The 16258-nt window shown below is 45.5% G+C and overlaps 1 protein-coding gene across 1 annotated transcript; it reads right to left on the bottom strand.

Annotated features, from left to right (window-relative positions):
- Positions 1-12505: 12505 nt before the first annotated feature.
- SMIM35 (small integral membrane protein 35) lies at positions 12506-14683 on the bottom strand. The gene is made up of 3 exons (XM_039888034.1): positions 14470-14683; positions 13407-13440; positions 12506-12727 (listed from the first exon to the last, which is right to left on the bottom strand). Exons 1-3 carry the CDS (start codon positions 14603-14605, stop codon positions 12628-12630), a joined length of 270 nt encoding a protein of 89 aa, XP_039743968.1. The 5' UTR covers positions 14606-14683; the 3' UTR covers positions 12506-12627.
- Positions 14684-16258: the final 1575 nt, after the last annotated feature.

Here is a 16258-nt window from a genome sequence, read left to right on the forward strand (position 1 = left end):
CAGCAAACAAGACCTTCTTGGAGCCACCTGCTCCCCTGGACTAGAGGTACCTCTAGGGGTACTTCTCATAAGTACGGAAGTGATCATTCTCTTCTAAACGCAGTCTGCTCCTTCCACGAAAAGCCACACATGCGTGGGTTTGAGTCTCTCCCCAAGCTCAGCCCACGGGGTGGAGCAAACCCAGGGCTCACGGCCAGAGTCTCTGGTGCACTTTGTTCTTTGTCCCAGCCTGAATCCTTGGGGAGGATGCCTCTTGCCTTTCACTCAGATAATAATCGGTTCTGGGGAAGTATTGATCCTATCATCTTCAGAGAACTTGACTAATATCACACCATCTGGGACCTGCTCAGACTTTTGCCCTGGAGGCCTCCTTGTCAGGCTGGTAAGAGGCATGGGTTTGGTCAATTTCTCCTGGAAATGAGTGTTGGAGATGGCTTCTACTCTAATGAAAAAGCCCCTGAGAAAGGTTGGATGAAGGCTGACAAGAGGCGAATATAAAGACTCAGAGAATAAATAAGAGGCATCGAATTCAGGAAACCAGGCCAGGGTGGTTGGAAGAGGAAATGGCAGAGCAGCTGGAAGAAGGGAAGGGAGTCGGAGCTCTGGCTGGATCTCCTCGGCTTTTAAGCTACCCTCGGACTGCCCAGCACAGCCAGGGCTGTGGCAGAAATTGAGAGAGTTCTTCCAAACAGCGGGGGGTGAGACACTTCCAGGCTTCTCCGGAATTTGGATTAAAGTCCCCAACAGAAGGCCCTCATTTGTTCTTAAAGTGAGTAACCTCCTTCAAGGGCTTTTCCAGGCTGAGGAATGTGTGATTCTGTACTTCTATGAGCTAATGGAACTTCCTCTTAGTAAGGAGAGAGGGGAAATGGACCAACATTGACGAATGAGGAAATTCTATTAAACCGTGTTTTCCCAACTTTGTAAATAGTTGTAGTCAAAGAATCTGCCCTGCCTCCTCCTCCATCCCTCCTCACTCAGTCCTGGAGCACACACTGTCACATAATACACACAATCTCTAGGAATGGTGGGTCATACCATAGAGCCCACACTGCACTGTTGGTGGAAGTTCTCTGAGCCCTGCATGTGAACGGCAGAGAAAGGCGCACTGTGGGCTGTGCCCACCTGGAGCAGTACTCTGGTAACTGTGTGAGGTAGGTTCAAGCAGTTAGTGCTGATTGTATCAAGCCCCAACCTAGAAGACGCTAAGTAGTGGGAGGCATGACTCATCTATTTCCTGTCATGCTCATGAGTTTGGGGGTTTCTTTTAAAACAAATCCACAATTTGAAATTAAATGCATTTCTCTTAATGACACACAGCACCTCACTAAAAGCTTGATCTTAAATTTACCTAGCTCTAATAAACATTCAAAAGGAGTAGGGGACCCAATAAACACTCTGACAAGGAAGGGTTAAGTCAGCTAAAATTAGTGTTTTAAAAAAAAGAACCTTGGCATGAGTCAGAAAGGACAAGCATTGCAGAGACCTAGCTGAAGGCCTTTCTTGTAGTCAGCATTTCATTTCTTCCAGAAACATATTATTAAGCACCTACTATGTGCCAGACATGGTACATAGCCCTGGGTCCAGAGTGGTAAACAAAAGAGACACAGATTCATGGAGGGCACCACCTTGTTATGAAGATAAACATCAAGCTAATAAACAGACTAACAAAGATATTATTACAATCAGTGATAAGTGCCATGAAAGAAACTAATATTTCACACAAAGAATGGAGGCAAGAAGCAGTGTTAAAAAGAAAACCACAGGCCCAAAATGGTACGCTTGTGCTAAAGCCCATGATAACAAGCCAACAGCAATATTTGACTTACTTGCTGTTTCAACCTCTCCCAGAGCATAATCTTAACCAGTCTGGGGATTTTCTCATCAAGCACCAGTAAGGTAATCTATCACCTGGATCCCTTCCAACCTCTGCCCCCACTCCCACCCCCACCTCCCCAAGAAAGCAATCCTTCAATGGATTAAAACACTTGCCATTCCCTTCCCCCCAAAAGATGTCCTGGTCTGTAATATAATCCCTTCTTTCCTTTTGTTAATAGCTTCCTTGCCACACATTTTTCTATAAAAACTTTTCATTTTGTACAACTCCTCAGACTACCCTTTTAGTTGCTAGATAGGACACTGCCCGATTTGTGAATTGCTTAATAAAGCCAATTATATCTTCAAATTTACTCAGTTGGATTTTATTTTTTAACAGCAGAGAAACTGAGTGGAAGAGTTTCTTAATCAGCACTGGCTGCCATAACAATAGGCTTAAACAACAGGCATTTTCTCATAGTTCTGGAGGCTGGGCAGTGCAAGATCAAGGTGCCAGATGATACAGTTCTTGGTGAGGGCTCTCTTTCTAGCTTACAGATGGCCCCCTTCTCCTTTTGTCCTCACATGGCAGAGGGAGAGAGTTAACAAAGGTGGGTAGAGGGAGAGATAGAGACAGTAGGGGAGAAGGGGAGAGGGGGAGGGGTAAACAGAGCACATGCATGAGCATGCAAGAGAGAAACAGGGCACTCTGGTCTCTCTCTTCTTATAGGGACACTAATCCCATCATGGGGCCCTAACCTTATGACCTCATCTAACTAATCACTTCCCAAAGGCCCCAACTCCTAATATCATCACAATGGGGATTAGGGCTTCAGCTTATGAATTTGGTGGACAACACACACATTCGGTTCATAACAGAAGCTTAAACAATAATGCAATTAAATGACAAAATTGAACAAGGACAGTGGGAATGGAGAGAAAGTGACAAATATATTGAAGGAAGAATCGGCAAAACTCAATGACAGGCTAGAGTGAAAGAGCAGGAATCAGAGGTACTAATCTCACTCAAACATGGATGATGAAAATAGTGACATATGAACATGGAAGGGAGGCAAGTTTGGGGGGAGGCAAGTTTGGGGGGGAAGGGAAGATGGTGAGTTCTGGCTTTGACATGACAAGTCAGCTAAGGGAAAGGTCCGTTAGCAGTTGGCGAGGCAGACCTTGTACTGGATGAGGGCTCAGGGTTGGGGATTCAGATGAGAAAGCTTTTGTGCTCACTATGACTCATTTGATGGGTGAGCCTATACTCTGGTGTGGAGATAAGAAAATGAGTGTGGAAAAGAACACCAACCCCCCCACACACACACCCTGCAGCCAAAATGCAGTTAGAATACTCACCTGATGACTTTTGTCTTAAAGGAAATCAAGCTACCCTTCTTTTGAGTGACAGGAGCCATGCTTGTGTTTGGCACCTGTCTTGCAGACCGTAGCCAGGAGCCTCATTGGTGCCATATTGTTCCTTAGACAATTGAAGCCTATCACAAGGGTGCACCTGAGAGTTTTTAGTTAATCTATCTGTAGATATGGTAAGCTCTGGAATGGGCATGGGTAGGGGTGCCTGGAGCAGACTGATACATAATGGGCAAAGGTCTGCTTATAGGGTGCCATATCTGTATACCTCTACCTGCACAGGGAAGGAGAGGTTAATGCAAGTTAAGGCCTCATAATGGTCCTAGAGAAAACAGAAATATCCTTCAGGATCCCACTACCTGGTCACCCCAACCCTAGAAGTAAGTATTCCTTGTTCTCCACATTTCCACACTCCATCTACTTACCTCCCAGGGCAGTTCTCAAAGTATCACCTGCCTCATAATCACTTGGGGGTTCTTGTTTTCCCAAGCTTCTTCTCAAAGCCCAGAAGTTCTGAATGCTAGTTCCCAGGGACCTGCTTGGTAAACAAGTTACAGGCGATCAAGTCTCAGGTGAGTCCCATATACTCTCAAGTTTGAGAGTAACTCTTTCAGAGAACTTGATCATTTGATGCTTATTCTATTAAACTTGACCCTTTGCTCCCTACTGTCCCTATCTGGTCCACACCTTTCAATGCCATCTGGATGTTGATGACTTCCAAATGTCCCAGCAGAACCTTTCCCCTGAACTACATTTCCTCCTTAGCAGCTCCATTTCGATGTCTAGCATGCATCTCAAAATCATAATGTCTACAACATAACTCTTGCTTTCTCACACACTCATTTGTCTGCCAGTCTTCCCCTCCTGAGTAAACAGTGTCACCATTCACCCAGTTTCTCGGAACAAACACCAGGAGTCATCCCTTCACACCCTACCACTGATCCATCGGGTAAGTCCTATCAGCTCTACCTTTTAAACAAATGGTGAACCCAACCACTTGTTATCATCCCCACACTATTGTTTTGGTCCAATTAGTTATGTCTCACATGGACCACTGTTCATCCCTTTACTGTCCCTCTGTTTCCAGTTCTGCACCCTTAATCTAACAGAGTATGATTTGTGCAATATACCTAATCTGGTACAGTAGCTAGCATGATCTTTATAAAATAGAACTCAGGTCATGTTATTCCTTTGCTGAAACTCCTCTCCTTTGCCTTTGATCCAAATGAGAGGTAAAATGCAAATTCATTTGTATTTACCAACTCTCCCAACACATCTCTTGCCTTCTCCTCATTGCCCACTCTGCTTCAAGCTCACTTCCACCTCAGGTCATTTGCTCTTGTTCTTCCCAGGTATTTTTATGAATTCCTTCCTCATTTTATTTAAGCGTCTTCTCAAATGGAACCTCTTTGGATAGGTCTTTGCTGACCACCCTATTCAAATATTCTCCCAATCTCCCTTCCAGCCCACTCTAGCCTCAGCTTCTTTCTTTCAGAGTACTTATTATCTGAAATTATATAATCTATTTATGTGTTTATTTGCTCATAGTTTGTTCCTCCCAATAAGGTCTGTGAAGGAAAAGACTTTATCTTTTTTGTTCACTCCTGGATTCCCATAACTTAGAGCATATAGTAGATACTTAGTTGGTATTTGTTGAGTGAATGAAAAAACAAGCAGATAAGTCAATAAATAAAGATAGACTTACAATGTAAGGTGGTAAGATCTGTCTTAGCATAGATTTCTCCTACCAAAGCAGAACCTGATTCAAGGACCATAGGCAGGTAGTTTATTTGAAAGACGATCACAAAGAGTAAGAGTGAGGGACCAGGAGAGAAGGAAAAGCCAAAAGAAGGGTATATTATCAAGCTGGTCATGCTGGGAGCAACTGGGCCTTGATCCCACTAGAATGCTCCTTGGAGCAAAAAGAGGCCTCTTCCATTTGTCCCCCTGAGTATTGACAGGAGAAACTCTGATCCATCAGCTCCTGAACCCCGCTGGTTGGAAGTGCTGACTCACCTGCACTCTCAAGCCGCTGGTACACAAGAGGAGCCAGGGCAGAAAGCAGGTGATGTGTAGTGAGCACTGGGATAAGACTTGTCAGCATAGAGCAAATTATAGCCCACTTAGAACTGGCTAGAATCAGAAGTGAGGCCAAGGGGATGTGAAGCAGGGCATTTACTGTATGTGCTGTGATAGAGCCGTGCACAGAGCTCTAGAGGGTGCAGAGAAGTGCCATTCAGCCAAGCTAAGGTGTTAAATACACATTTGTTAGACTGAACTGAAAGGAGTGAGATATATGATTTATTAAATTATGCTCAGTGGGGTTGGGAGACTCTCTCCAAAATTGAAAGATTATAAGATTTGAGCACACAGTCCAAATCTGGGGCAAAGGGACAACACATGTAGTAGAACAAGCACTGTGTCACATGATGTAATGGAGTGAAGAAAGCAGGACACTCACACGGAGGGAGTGTCTTATCAGTTCACTCAGGCTAAATGGACTTCCAAGGCAAGGTTGTTGGTCTGGAGATGCCCCAATGGCAAGCAAGCAGAGGCAACAGACCCAGAGAGTGGAAAGAAAGCTGGGCTGGACTGGACCTCAGGAGACTTGGGTTCTAGACTCATGTAGCTCAGTCACTATCTCTTCTTTTGACATAAGGCTGTGTGTCAGCTCTGGGCCTCAGTCTTCTCACCTATCAGATAGAGAGAGTAATCTTTAATCTAACTGCTCTCTTAATGCCCTGGACATATTGTTGTCATTGAATATACTACATTCAGTATGCAATTCCCTGTGAGCTCTTAAAGAACAGAAACTGCTCTCAATTTATCTCTGTATCCTTCAGACCCAACCAATGCCTAACACACGCTATAGGTTGCTCAATAAATTTTTGACGAATAAATGAATGTGTGAATGAATGGATTTCTTCACAAAGAAAAGCATGTGAAAGAATCGAAGGAGTATAATATGGAAACATGAGATAGCAATTGTGGTAATGGTAGCCTGAGGCTGAATGGATAGTTGGGAGAGATTAGACTAAGCCCAAAAGAAAGTGGGTTGTATATAAATTTGACTTTAGGTTTTATTTTCAGGCTTGTCATCTTCTTAGCTTAATACCATGATTGGTCCCTTCCATGCTATTTTCATCCTACGGCTCTTGAGTGTTGCAGGAACTCAGGGCTACAGACCAAACAGGAAGCCTAAATAAAGGGGATGTGGTCAGGAAGTAAGGCAAAGGACCATGAAAATATTCGACATGTAGTCATTCACTCCTTCAGCAAACATTTATTCAGCACCTGCCATGGGCAGGCCCTCTGGGAATACAGTGAGCAAAAAAATATGATCCTATCACTTTATAAATTATATAAATGTGTAATCATTATGCTGTACACCTGAAACTAATATAAAATAATATCAAATGTCAACTCTAATTGAAAAATAAAAATTAAAAAAAAGATATGATCCGTCTCTTCCTTGGCTGGCCTCTGCAGTATACATACATGCATGCGTGTGTACACTCACCCACCCACACACACACAGGTGTCCCTGCCTACCTCTTGCCCATCCCCATCCCCCAGCTCTGTGGAACTGAAGTCACACATGCTCTGAAATAGCCTCACAGCTGGAAGTGACTTTAGAGTCCCCACATCCATTGGCAGCTTTATACAAATAAGGCACCTGGGGCCCACAAGCTACTGGGGCTAAAATGGAAGATGAGGCTTCTTACATTTTTTTCCACACATCTCCCTCCCAATGGCTCCCTGCTTGTGTATGATAAAGTTCATTTAGGCTTTGGGGAGGGGAGACAACCTCCATGGCTCTGCAGGTAAAAATCCAGGAGACACAGAGTCCACCTCAGCCTTGGCCTCCAGAGCTGCCCCACCTGTTGTTTGTTGGCCTGCTGCTACTCTGGGCAGACAAAACATTTTCACTTCTGGTCCTCAAGTGTGAGAATTCGCCAGGCCACTGGCTTCCTGTTTTGTACCAGATCTTCTTAACTATCACTGTTTTTTGATCACTAAGCAGTTTTAAAAATATAGCAATGACACTCCCATCAGCTTCCACTTTGGTTCTCAGACCCCTGGGGCAGAGAGAGGGGCACTGTAGATATGGCGTGCTCCATGGTCACTGGTGTGGAGCAAGGTCAGGATGACTAATAGTGTTTTGCCTTCCTGGCCCTCCTCACCTGCCCAGCCCCTTCATACTTTTGACCATCCCTTAAGTTAGCCCTTAAATAGAAAAAGTCACTGTGTGCTCTGTCTACAGATCTGTGTCTCATGGTGGGCATAGAGTTAAACATAATTGAGGATGGAGAGAGAAAAACCAAAGCTTTGGTTTTCAGAGCACCCAGAATTGGACCAGGGATGAAGCAAAGCCCAAGATTCCCTGAAAAGACCAGATGAATCCTTCAATATAATTTTCTTAAGAGTTTCTGGCTATGGCCAGAGCCATACCATAGAGAACTCAGAAAAGGTATAGGACCTGATTTTTGCCTGAGATAAGTACCCTTCAAACAGGAGAGAGCAAGGTTAATCTCAAGAGCAATCAGATTCCCCCATGGTGCCTTGCACAGTTCCTGGTATATTATAGAAGCTGCATGAATGAATGAATACAAGGGGACCATCGGTAACTAAATTAGGGGAGGCACAGAGCACTTATAAGTCAGAAGACAACAAGATCCACAGGTCTTAAAGAAGGTACCCTGGAGGAGTGAAAGTGGAGGTGGCATGAAGAATGAGCAGAATTTGATGATTTGGAGGCCAAATGAAGTATAAAAAATAGAAGGAAGAATAAAGGTAGGTCAGTGAGAAGCTCAAAGCTGAAGACAGGGCCTGGGAAGCCTAAAATTCTGAGAGGCTTAGGGAATCCAGAAAAGAGATTAGAGACAGAAGGAGGAGTCTGCTTCCATGGGTGCCTGGGAGCTAGCTCAAGGAAGCCACTAATATAGACAGAGGCTAGAAGTGGAAGACAAAGTATTATAAAGGAAATACATCCTTGCCTGGCCTTGAGCAAATCGTTTAATCAGACTCTGAACCTCTGATTCCTCACTTGTGAGTCTGTGAGAATGAAGTGAGGCTGTGCAGATGGAGCCCTGCCCTGCACTAAATACATGCTCAGCAAATGTTAGTGTTTTGCCTTCCTGGTAAAAAAGGGTTTGGTTGAGAATAGTCCAGTCTTGGATGCTGATCAGAAATCCAAGCCCAAAGAAAGGCTGAGTGATATCTAGAATCCTAGAACATTGGTATCTAAAGGAACTGCAGCAGTCAGTCAACTTTCAACTGTTACCTCTAAGTTACAAAGTTACCACTACACTTTGTACTTGTATTTTTTGTTTATTGAACACTTACTATATGTCAGGTCCTATGCTAAACACTGAGAATACAGAGATTAAAAACAAACAAACAGATAAGACTTTTTTTCTCTTTCAGGTAAGAGAGGTATCCTGGAGAAGTAGTCCAATCTCTCAGTTTCCAGAAATATTTGCCCACAGTAGTGAAATGACTAGTTCATAGCCACACAGCATGATAGGACAGGTCAAGACTAGACACTATTTTAGTCTTCAATCCTAATCCCACTAAGCCCTGATGTCAGGCTGCATCTTGGAGGCCTCAGACTCTACCCAGTCTCTAGTGCATTAAGTGGCTGGCTGTGCAGCCTTAGGCAAAGCATGCAATCTCTCTGACCCTCAGTCTCTCCATATGTAAAATGGGCCAATAATAATCCCCATGTCACAAAGTTGCCACAAGACTCAAGGTGCAGTAAAGTGCATGGAAATGCATTGTGCTCTCTAGACTCTGTATTGTGCAAGCAGCGTCTGCTCCTCTTCAATTCACCTGGGCATCTTTCTCTTGGGCAAGGCAACTTTTCATGGCCACACTGGGTGTTTCTTCTCTACTTAGCAGGCATTTATTGAGCACCTCTTATGTCCTCCATTTTTAGCAGTTACTAAAGACCTATAGGACACAACCCTGCCTACAAGGGCTCAGCCTGTTTGGAGAACAGTACAAATGAAGGAAACATGGCCATCTATAATTAGGATCAAAATGAGTGGCATCAAGTCCAGAGTCCTGAGGGAAGCCACAGGAAAGATGGAACTTGAGCCAGTCATGGAGACTAAAGGTAGCTAGGGGATGGGAGGAGGTATTTCAGGCAGGAGAACAGCCCTGGCAAAGGGACTGGAAAAGGCCAACTCATGCACTGCTGGCTCTTGTGACTACCTTCTGGCTCTTGGGGCCAGTGGAACAAAGAGGAAGTTTCTAGGGGAGGCCCTGGCATGGCCATGGGTCTGGGTGCCCAGCCAGTACCAAGCCCAACCAGGCCTGTAGCCATATTTCTGGGCATGTGCTCCCTAATCATTTCTGAATGAACTGGAATATGCCATTTTAGGCCCCTCATCAGAACCCTGTAGAATCCTAGGGTGGGGCCTGGGGCCCAAGGGTAAAGAAAGCTGGTAGGACTGCGGAAGTCAGGAAAACAAGGGGGAGGCAGAAGGGACAGGGAACACGTCAGAGAACCCTAAAAGAGGAAGCAGTCCAGTCTCAGTTCCGCTCGCAAGGATGGGAAATACCCTTCAATTCTCCCAGCCCTCAGCAGCTGTCCCTGTCTCCTTACCTGAAGCCACCAACCCTGGGGCCAGGACCACCAGGACCATCCTTTCAAGTTTCCCTAAGGTTGCTAAGTCCTGAGCACTTCCAGGGGCCCTAGGGCAGCCCTGCATGAGTTGCAGACCCAGGATCCACACTGATTAGGGCATAGCTGAGATTTTATTGAAGCTGGACACCCCATGAGTTAAGGAAGGGGCCCAACCCTCAAAGCTGAAATCCAAGGAAGGATGCCAAAATCAGCCCATCTACCCTCACCCTTCTTCTCCCAATGAGCTTTCAAGGAAGGGAGGGATCCAAAGCCATTGGGACTCTTGCCCACTGCTACCTACTCAGGGGTAAAATAGTTGGAGCCCAGTTGAAGACCAAAAATCCCAGAGACTGGTTTATTAAGTCAGAACCTGGCTATGCTGGGAGAATAACCTCCAGATCCTAGTGGGAAATGAAGGGGTAGCTGGTCAATACCCTCTCTTCCTTCCTCTACAATCCACTAGAACCTAAAGCAAGAAAGAAACCAGGCTTCAGGAGACAAGGCTAGGAAGACAAATAATATGGCTTCTCTCTTCCTTGCCTACTTCTTTCCTGGTCTCCAGCATCTTGTTGGCCTTTTCGTTGGGACATCAGCAGAGAGACCAGTGGCTAGAAGTTCTAACTGCAGGCTTCAGCAGTGGCAGGGCCCCTCTCAGGCCCTACTCCATCCATAGCTACTCCAGGAATGTAGTTTCCCTGCATTGAACAACTCTGTATTAAGAACCTACTAAGATGACATCCAGTGCAAGCAAGTTCAATCTCAGATCCAGCCGGGCAGAGACTGGAGGAAGGAGTAATGGCTCACAAGGCAAACTGTTCTGCTATCCACCAAAATACACTTGGTTCTTGATTTCCTTTGTGCATTATCTGCCTTTCTTTAAAGCCTAGCCTGGGTTCCTCTCTCTCACTCCCACCATTTCTAGTCTAACTTCCCCATCTCAGGGCAGGCCTTGCACAGGAAATGCATGACACCAAGAGATAGAATTCTCCCCCACTCCCATGTCCAACCCATCACAAGAACCTAAAAACAAGAACATGTTCTAGACTGTTTTCTGCACTGCCCTTAAAATTGTTTGGGAGGCTATTTGTCCCCGAGGCTGGTTAGCAGCAGGGAAAATGGACCAGGTGCATTCCCACATGACTTTGCCTCTTGAAGATAGAATTGGTTTTCCAGCCCCTGCAAAGGAAAGTGACTGGAGACACTCCAGGTAGAGTTCCCTTCTGCAGTCCTTAGGCCCTGCCCACATGGAGCTGAACTGGGAGGGCTTTGCTCTCCAGGATGCCTAGAACTCCTCCCACAGGCTCAGGGACCTCCTGGGAACCAGTCTTTCCTCCCTAGGGAATAGCTGCTTCTTTTGTTTCTGTGAGAAAGCCATTGCTACTCTGCCAGAATCTGTCCCCAGAGGCCTAACTTTCTTGGGGACTCTCAAGCCACTGGCGATAGTACACCCAAAGAAGACTTCTTCTTGTCCACAATAAGGGGCCAGGCCAGGTCAGACCAAGGGAGATGAAGGCAGCCTGGGTGAGCACTGGTGGAGCAGATGCTGAGTCAGGAGCCCCCTCCTGCAGAAAAGAAGAGAGAGTGACAAGAGATGAGGCTTGGTAAGGATTCCTCTAAACCATGTCATCTGGCTCGGCTTCTCCTGAGCAATAGGAAAGTAACAGAAGGAGGTATACCTGAAGAAGTTGAATGTGGTCTTTGTTATGTCCAAGAGGGCCCAGTCCCTAACTCCGCCCCTCGTAGTGTGGGAAAACAACTTCTCCTTTACCTTTGCGTGGGAACCAGACCTTGTCTCTGGGTTAACAATGTTACATGCTCACCTCCCACTTCACTGGACTCTTCTCCTTTCCCCGCCAATTTACTTGCCCAAAAATTCCCACCAAAAAAGCCCACCTCAAGCCCTATATAAGTTCCAGGTCCCCTCGCATTCAGGGCTGATGCCACCTTTGGCTCAGCCAGGCTGTCACTCTGCTACAATAAATCTTGCTTAACCCCTTTGGCCTTGTGCGTTCCTCCTTCAGTGCACCTAACAATGTTCTTTGGTGAGGAGGTAAGAGAGAATCTGGGCATCCATGAGAGACTGCTGAAGTGAGAAAAATGTCTGAATTAGGAAAAAGTAACTGTGATGTTGAGAAGGCTGGCCATGAAGCCAGTCCATGACTCCTGGGCTTAGAAAGTTCAGAAACAAAGCTCTAGAGCAGAGGTTTCCAACAGTTTTGGCACCAGGGACCAGTGCTCCTATGAAACTCTAAAGCCAGATGATCTGAGGTAGAGCTGAGGTGGTGATGCTAGTACTGGAGAGTGGCTGAAAATACAGATGAAGCTTCTCTCACTTGCCCACAGCTCACCTCCTGCTGTGCAGCCCAGTTCCTAACAGGCCATGGAACAGTACCAGTCTGTGGCCTGGAGGTTGGGGACTCCTGCTCTAGAGTAATGCTTTCTGGAGAGGGTGGCCATTTGGAACCTTTACCTCAGAGTGAAGGGTTCAGACACAAAGTTCTATTCTAGAAGCTTCCATCTAATTAGAAATGGAACCTCCCCAGGAAAGAAAGACAGGACATGGACTGGGTGGACAAGTACAAAAGAAATAGTCCAGTGTTGGCAGGAGGTGGGGATAGCATGATCTTGAGCTTTCATTTCTGAGATCATTTTCTATAGCACCAACTCATCTCTTTGGGTTCCAAGCAGTCCTTGGTGCTAGGCTTGGTGCCTGGCCTGTCTGAGGACCTTACTGGAACATCAAACTCATTAAGGAGCTCACCAACCTTTCACTCACCTCTCCTGGGCTCAAAAAGGCCGATGTTGCCCCATCAGACTAGCCTATTGGAAAATTTCATGTAGCCGCCATCTGAACTGCTGATGCGGCCACTGATGGTGAAGGGTGGACCTATCTCCAGTTCCTTCGAGTTCCTGAGAAAGATGATCCAATCATGTTATTGGGGCTGAGAACTCAGCCTCTCCCTGGAAGCCCAACCTCCTGGCGGTGACTCACTGACTCACACTGACTTACCTTCCAGAATAGGAGCTATGCCATCTCTAGGGCCAGACAAGGAGCAGAGAGGATGAGATGACTTACTCCAAGAGTACTTTCTGACTCCAACTACCTGAATCCCTGATAGTTTTCATTTGCTCCTTTCCTTTGACATTATATTATGCCTGAGATTATATTATTTGTAAGCAAGCCTAGACAGTGAAATGCCTGAAAACAGAGACTATATGCTTAGTTATCTCTGTACCCTTAGAAACTAATGCCACAATACTAGCTACAATAGGTCCTTCCTGAATAAATGATGAGTAGATAATGAAAGATTAGTGAATGAATGAATGAATGATTAGGTGGTCCCTGCCTAGGGGTGATTGTTAAGAGGATCTCTGTCAGCAGAGTCTTACGTGATCTTGTCCATATTCAAGTTTTCATTCAGGGAACTTTCTAAAGAGACCCTGGCTCCTTCTTTATCTCTTGTTTGCTTAAGGCATGGGAAGGAGACAAGAAAGGGAAGCAGTAAGTTTGGATCCATCTTTGATTCTTTCTCAAGCATACCTAACCTCCCACCTCCACCCCACCCAGATCTGTCCTGAATCTACTCACCGGATCTGGTACAAGTTGAAGACAAAATTAGGCCCTAGAAAAACAATCCAAAAAGAGAGAATTAGTACATCGAGGGAGAGATGCTCATCACCCCTTCGGAAACATCTAGTGCTCCCTCACCCCTCTCTGGGAGGAGTGGGGTGGCTGGGCTGGGCCTCAGGATGCTGTGAGAGGGTCTCAAGTTCCTGTAGTATCTGATTCCTGTCCCATGCCCATGGGTACTCTTCATCTTCCCAGACTGAATCACCAGCCTTTTTGGGATAGATCCTGCCACTGGGGATCCCTCCATTAAAAGCACTAATTACCCTGGGGAGAAGGCAGTCTTAGCTTGGTGCTCCCAAAGAAGCAGACCTAGGCTTGAATCTGGACTCCACCACTTTCCAACCTTGTGACTTTAGCCTCATCTATAAAAAACAGACTATAAATTTCATCTTCACATGGAATTTTAAAGAAAATCATATTAGGAAAAAGTTCATTGGCACATAGTAGGTGTTCAACAAACATTCATGGAAGTTGTTGAATTTAATTGTATATCTGGGAAATATTCTCTACCTCTCAGCATTCCATCATGTCCTCCTAGTTCTCCTGGGTCTTATGGGAAGTACAGATATGGATCAGATTTGGGAGTACCACAGCAAATTCCAGGAGACTCTTAATGAAGCTGAAGCATCAGTAAGCTTAGGAAGACCTACAAGCAGAGGAAGAGATGCACAAGGAGCCACAGTGGGGGATACCTGGAGCTTGGCCTGACTAGCTTGTTGCCCTTGGCCTTAAGGCCCACACAGTCCTTGGGGTTGGACTCCTGTGAGCTTAGAGAAGAGGAAGCTGGCTGCTTGCTGGGGTAGAAGGAGTGCCCACTCCCTTGATAAAGTGCCTGGTACTCCACTCCCACCACCTCAAGTGCTCAGCCACCTACTCAAGTCTTCAACCACTGCAGTCACCACAGGAAATATTTTTGCATGACACCATACTGAAGAGTCTGCAGCCCCACCTAAATCACCAACTGCTAGAGGAGAGGCGGAGCTTGGCAGAACTGGGGTAACAGGGTCCATTGCTCACTCACCCTCCCAACAGTACCCACGCTGGTACCACTTAGCCAGACTGTAGCCCAGGATGGAAACAAGCAGCAGCGATAGCCCCACGCCGAGGATCAGGCCCAAGGTGCTGATGGAGTCCTCACCTGCAAAGAGAAACAACATCCTTCACCCAGCTGCCCAGAGCCCTCTCACAGCCCTGAGGCTACACTGACTCATCTGTACCATTTTCCGAATTTCCTCTCTTCCCTCCTTACTGCCTTCAAAATGACTGTCCCCTAAGAATTTTGATCTGAGCTAGCTAGTCCAGCTAAACTATACTAAGAAGTGAATGTAAGACATCTCATTTTTTAGTTAGCTTGTTTATCCAAAGCAATATTCCTCTGATAGTACAAATAGTCTGGATCTGGGAAGCCTTCCCAAAGCCACAAGCATTCTACTTGTTGAAAAAGACACTGCTGTTTGAGGAAGAGTCCAGGGGGTCTCCCCACAGCATAAGCTCAGCCTGGAGGGCCCCAAGAGCAGAGACCTGGAGATCCTTGACACCCTCCTTGCAAAGCTCACATACCCAGCGGCAGGGTATTAACTCTTTGGGCTCTCTTTGCTGCTTATACTCATCGTTTCTACCCTTTTTGTGGTATGAGCTCCTAGCTAATTATATATGTATTTTTATAAAGCCAAACAGAGAAGGAAAGGGAGAGGGAGGGAGGGAGGAAAGGAGAGATTTGACACCTGCTGGGAGATGAGATAGGCCCAAAGCAGAAGCAGAGAGGGAAGTCACGTTTTCAGGAAGAGGCTGACATGGGCACAAATGGGGGAAAGTAACTCTGACTGGGGCTATCGCTGCTGCTTGAAGGAAGAGGAAAGGCAGTCCTGCTTCTGCCAGATAAGGTGCCAGGAGTGTGTACGGATACATTGATGCCCCATCTACATGGCCCTGTGTCCTAGGGGTCTAAGGGTGTTGCCAAAAGGCCAGGAGGTACCGTGGTTAAGCACAGCCTTTGGCACATCAAGATTGCGTCCAAAGCCTAGGTCTATCATTTGCAAAATGTGGGACCAGAGCAAATCATTTTCCCTCACTAAACTTCAATTTACTCTTATGAAAAGTAAACATAATAATAAATACACATAGAGTTGTTGTGATGATTAGTGGAGATGCCATATATTGAGCACTTAGGAGAGGACCTGGCATACACTAAGTGCTAGAGAGATGTTAATTACATCATTGTTGTTGTTTTCAATATTATTATCCAACAGTGCAATTGAGTTTTTAAAATATTTTACAATTCCCCCAACCCAAGCTTTCCCTTCTCCCATGTTCCTTGGTTTTTCTTCGCATTAAAGCAACCAGGTTATTATCTACTTAGCAAAGAGAATGTGACAATGAAATTCAGAGGGAAAGGGTCTCCTTATTTTTAGATTTCAAAAGCCCAAGCCTTTAAAAATGGAAAGGAGTCTCAACATAGACAAGAAGTTAACAAAGCAAGCATATCCTCTTAGCCATATTGAGGGGGGGAAATCTCCAGCCTGGGAGAGGGAAAGGAGAGAGATAAAGAAAAAGCACTGGAAAACATTGAAAAGATGTCAATGGATCCCAAAGGGAAATTCCTTGTTCCCTAATTCAAAGCTGAGCCTCAGGGAGGCCATAGAGTTCCCACACAGATTTATAGGATCCAAGAGCTGGACTGAGCCCCCAAAAGACAACAAGAGCCCAGTAAGAATAGTTGGTTAGAAATTTGTAAAGTGTAAAATGTAATATAATACTGTTCTGTTTTCTTCTAGTTATAAAGAACTTGAATTTTTTATTATTTTGTTTTT

This window comes from Pteropus medius, unplaced genomic scaffold (assembly GCF_902729225.1).
Source record: "Pteropus medius unplaced genomic scaffold, Ma_sr-lr_union100, whole genome shotgun sequence".
In the NCBI taxonomy this organism is placed as follows: Eukaryota; Metazoa; Chordata; class Mammalia; order Chiroptera; family Pteropodidae; genus Pteropus; species Pteropus medius.

What these genes read in the sequence shown, in the direction of transcription:
- SMIM35 (XM_039888034.1), bottom strand. Translation starts at nt 14,605, where the DNA reads ATGTTGTTTCTCTTTGCAGGTGAGGACTCCATCAGCACCTTGGGCCTG. An exon ending in GCGTGGGTACTGTTGGGAGG is followed by an intron (nt 13,441 to 14,469) that starts GTGAGTGAGCAA and finishes TTGTTTTTCTAG; the next exon opens with GGCCTAATTTTGTCTTCAAC. An exon ending in TTCAACTTGTACCAGATCCG is followed by an intron (nt 12,728 to 13,406) that starts GTGAGTAGATTC and finishes CATCTTTCTCAG; the next exon opens with GAACTCGAAGGAACTGGAGA.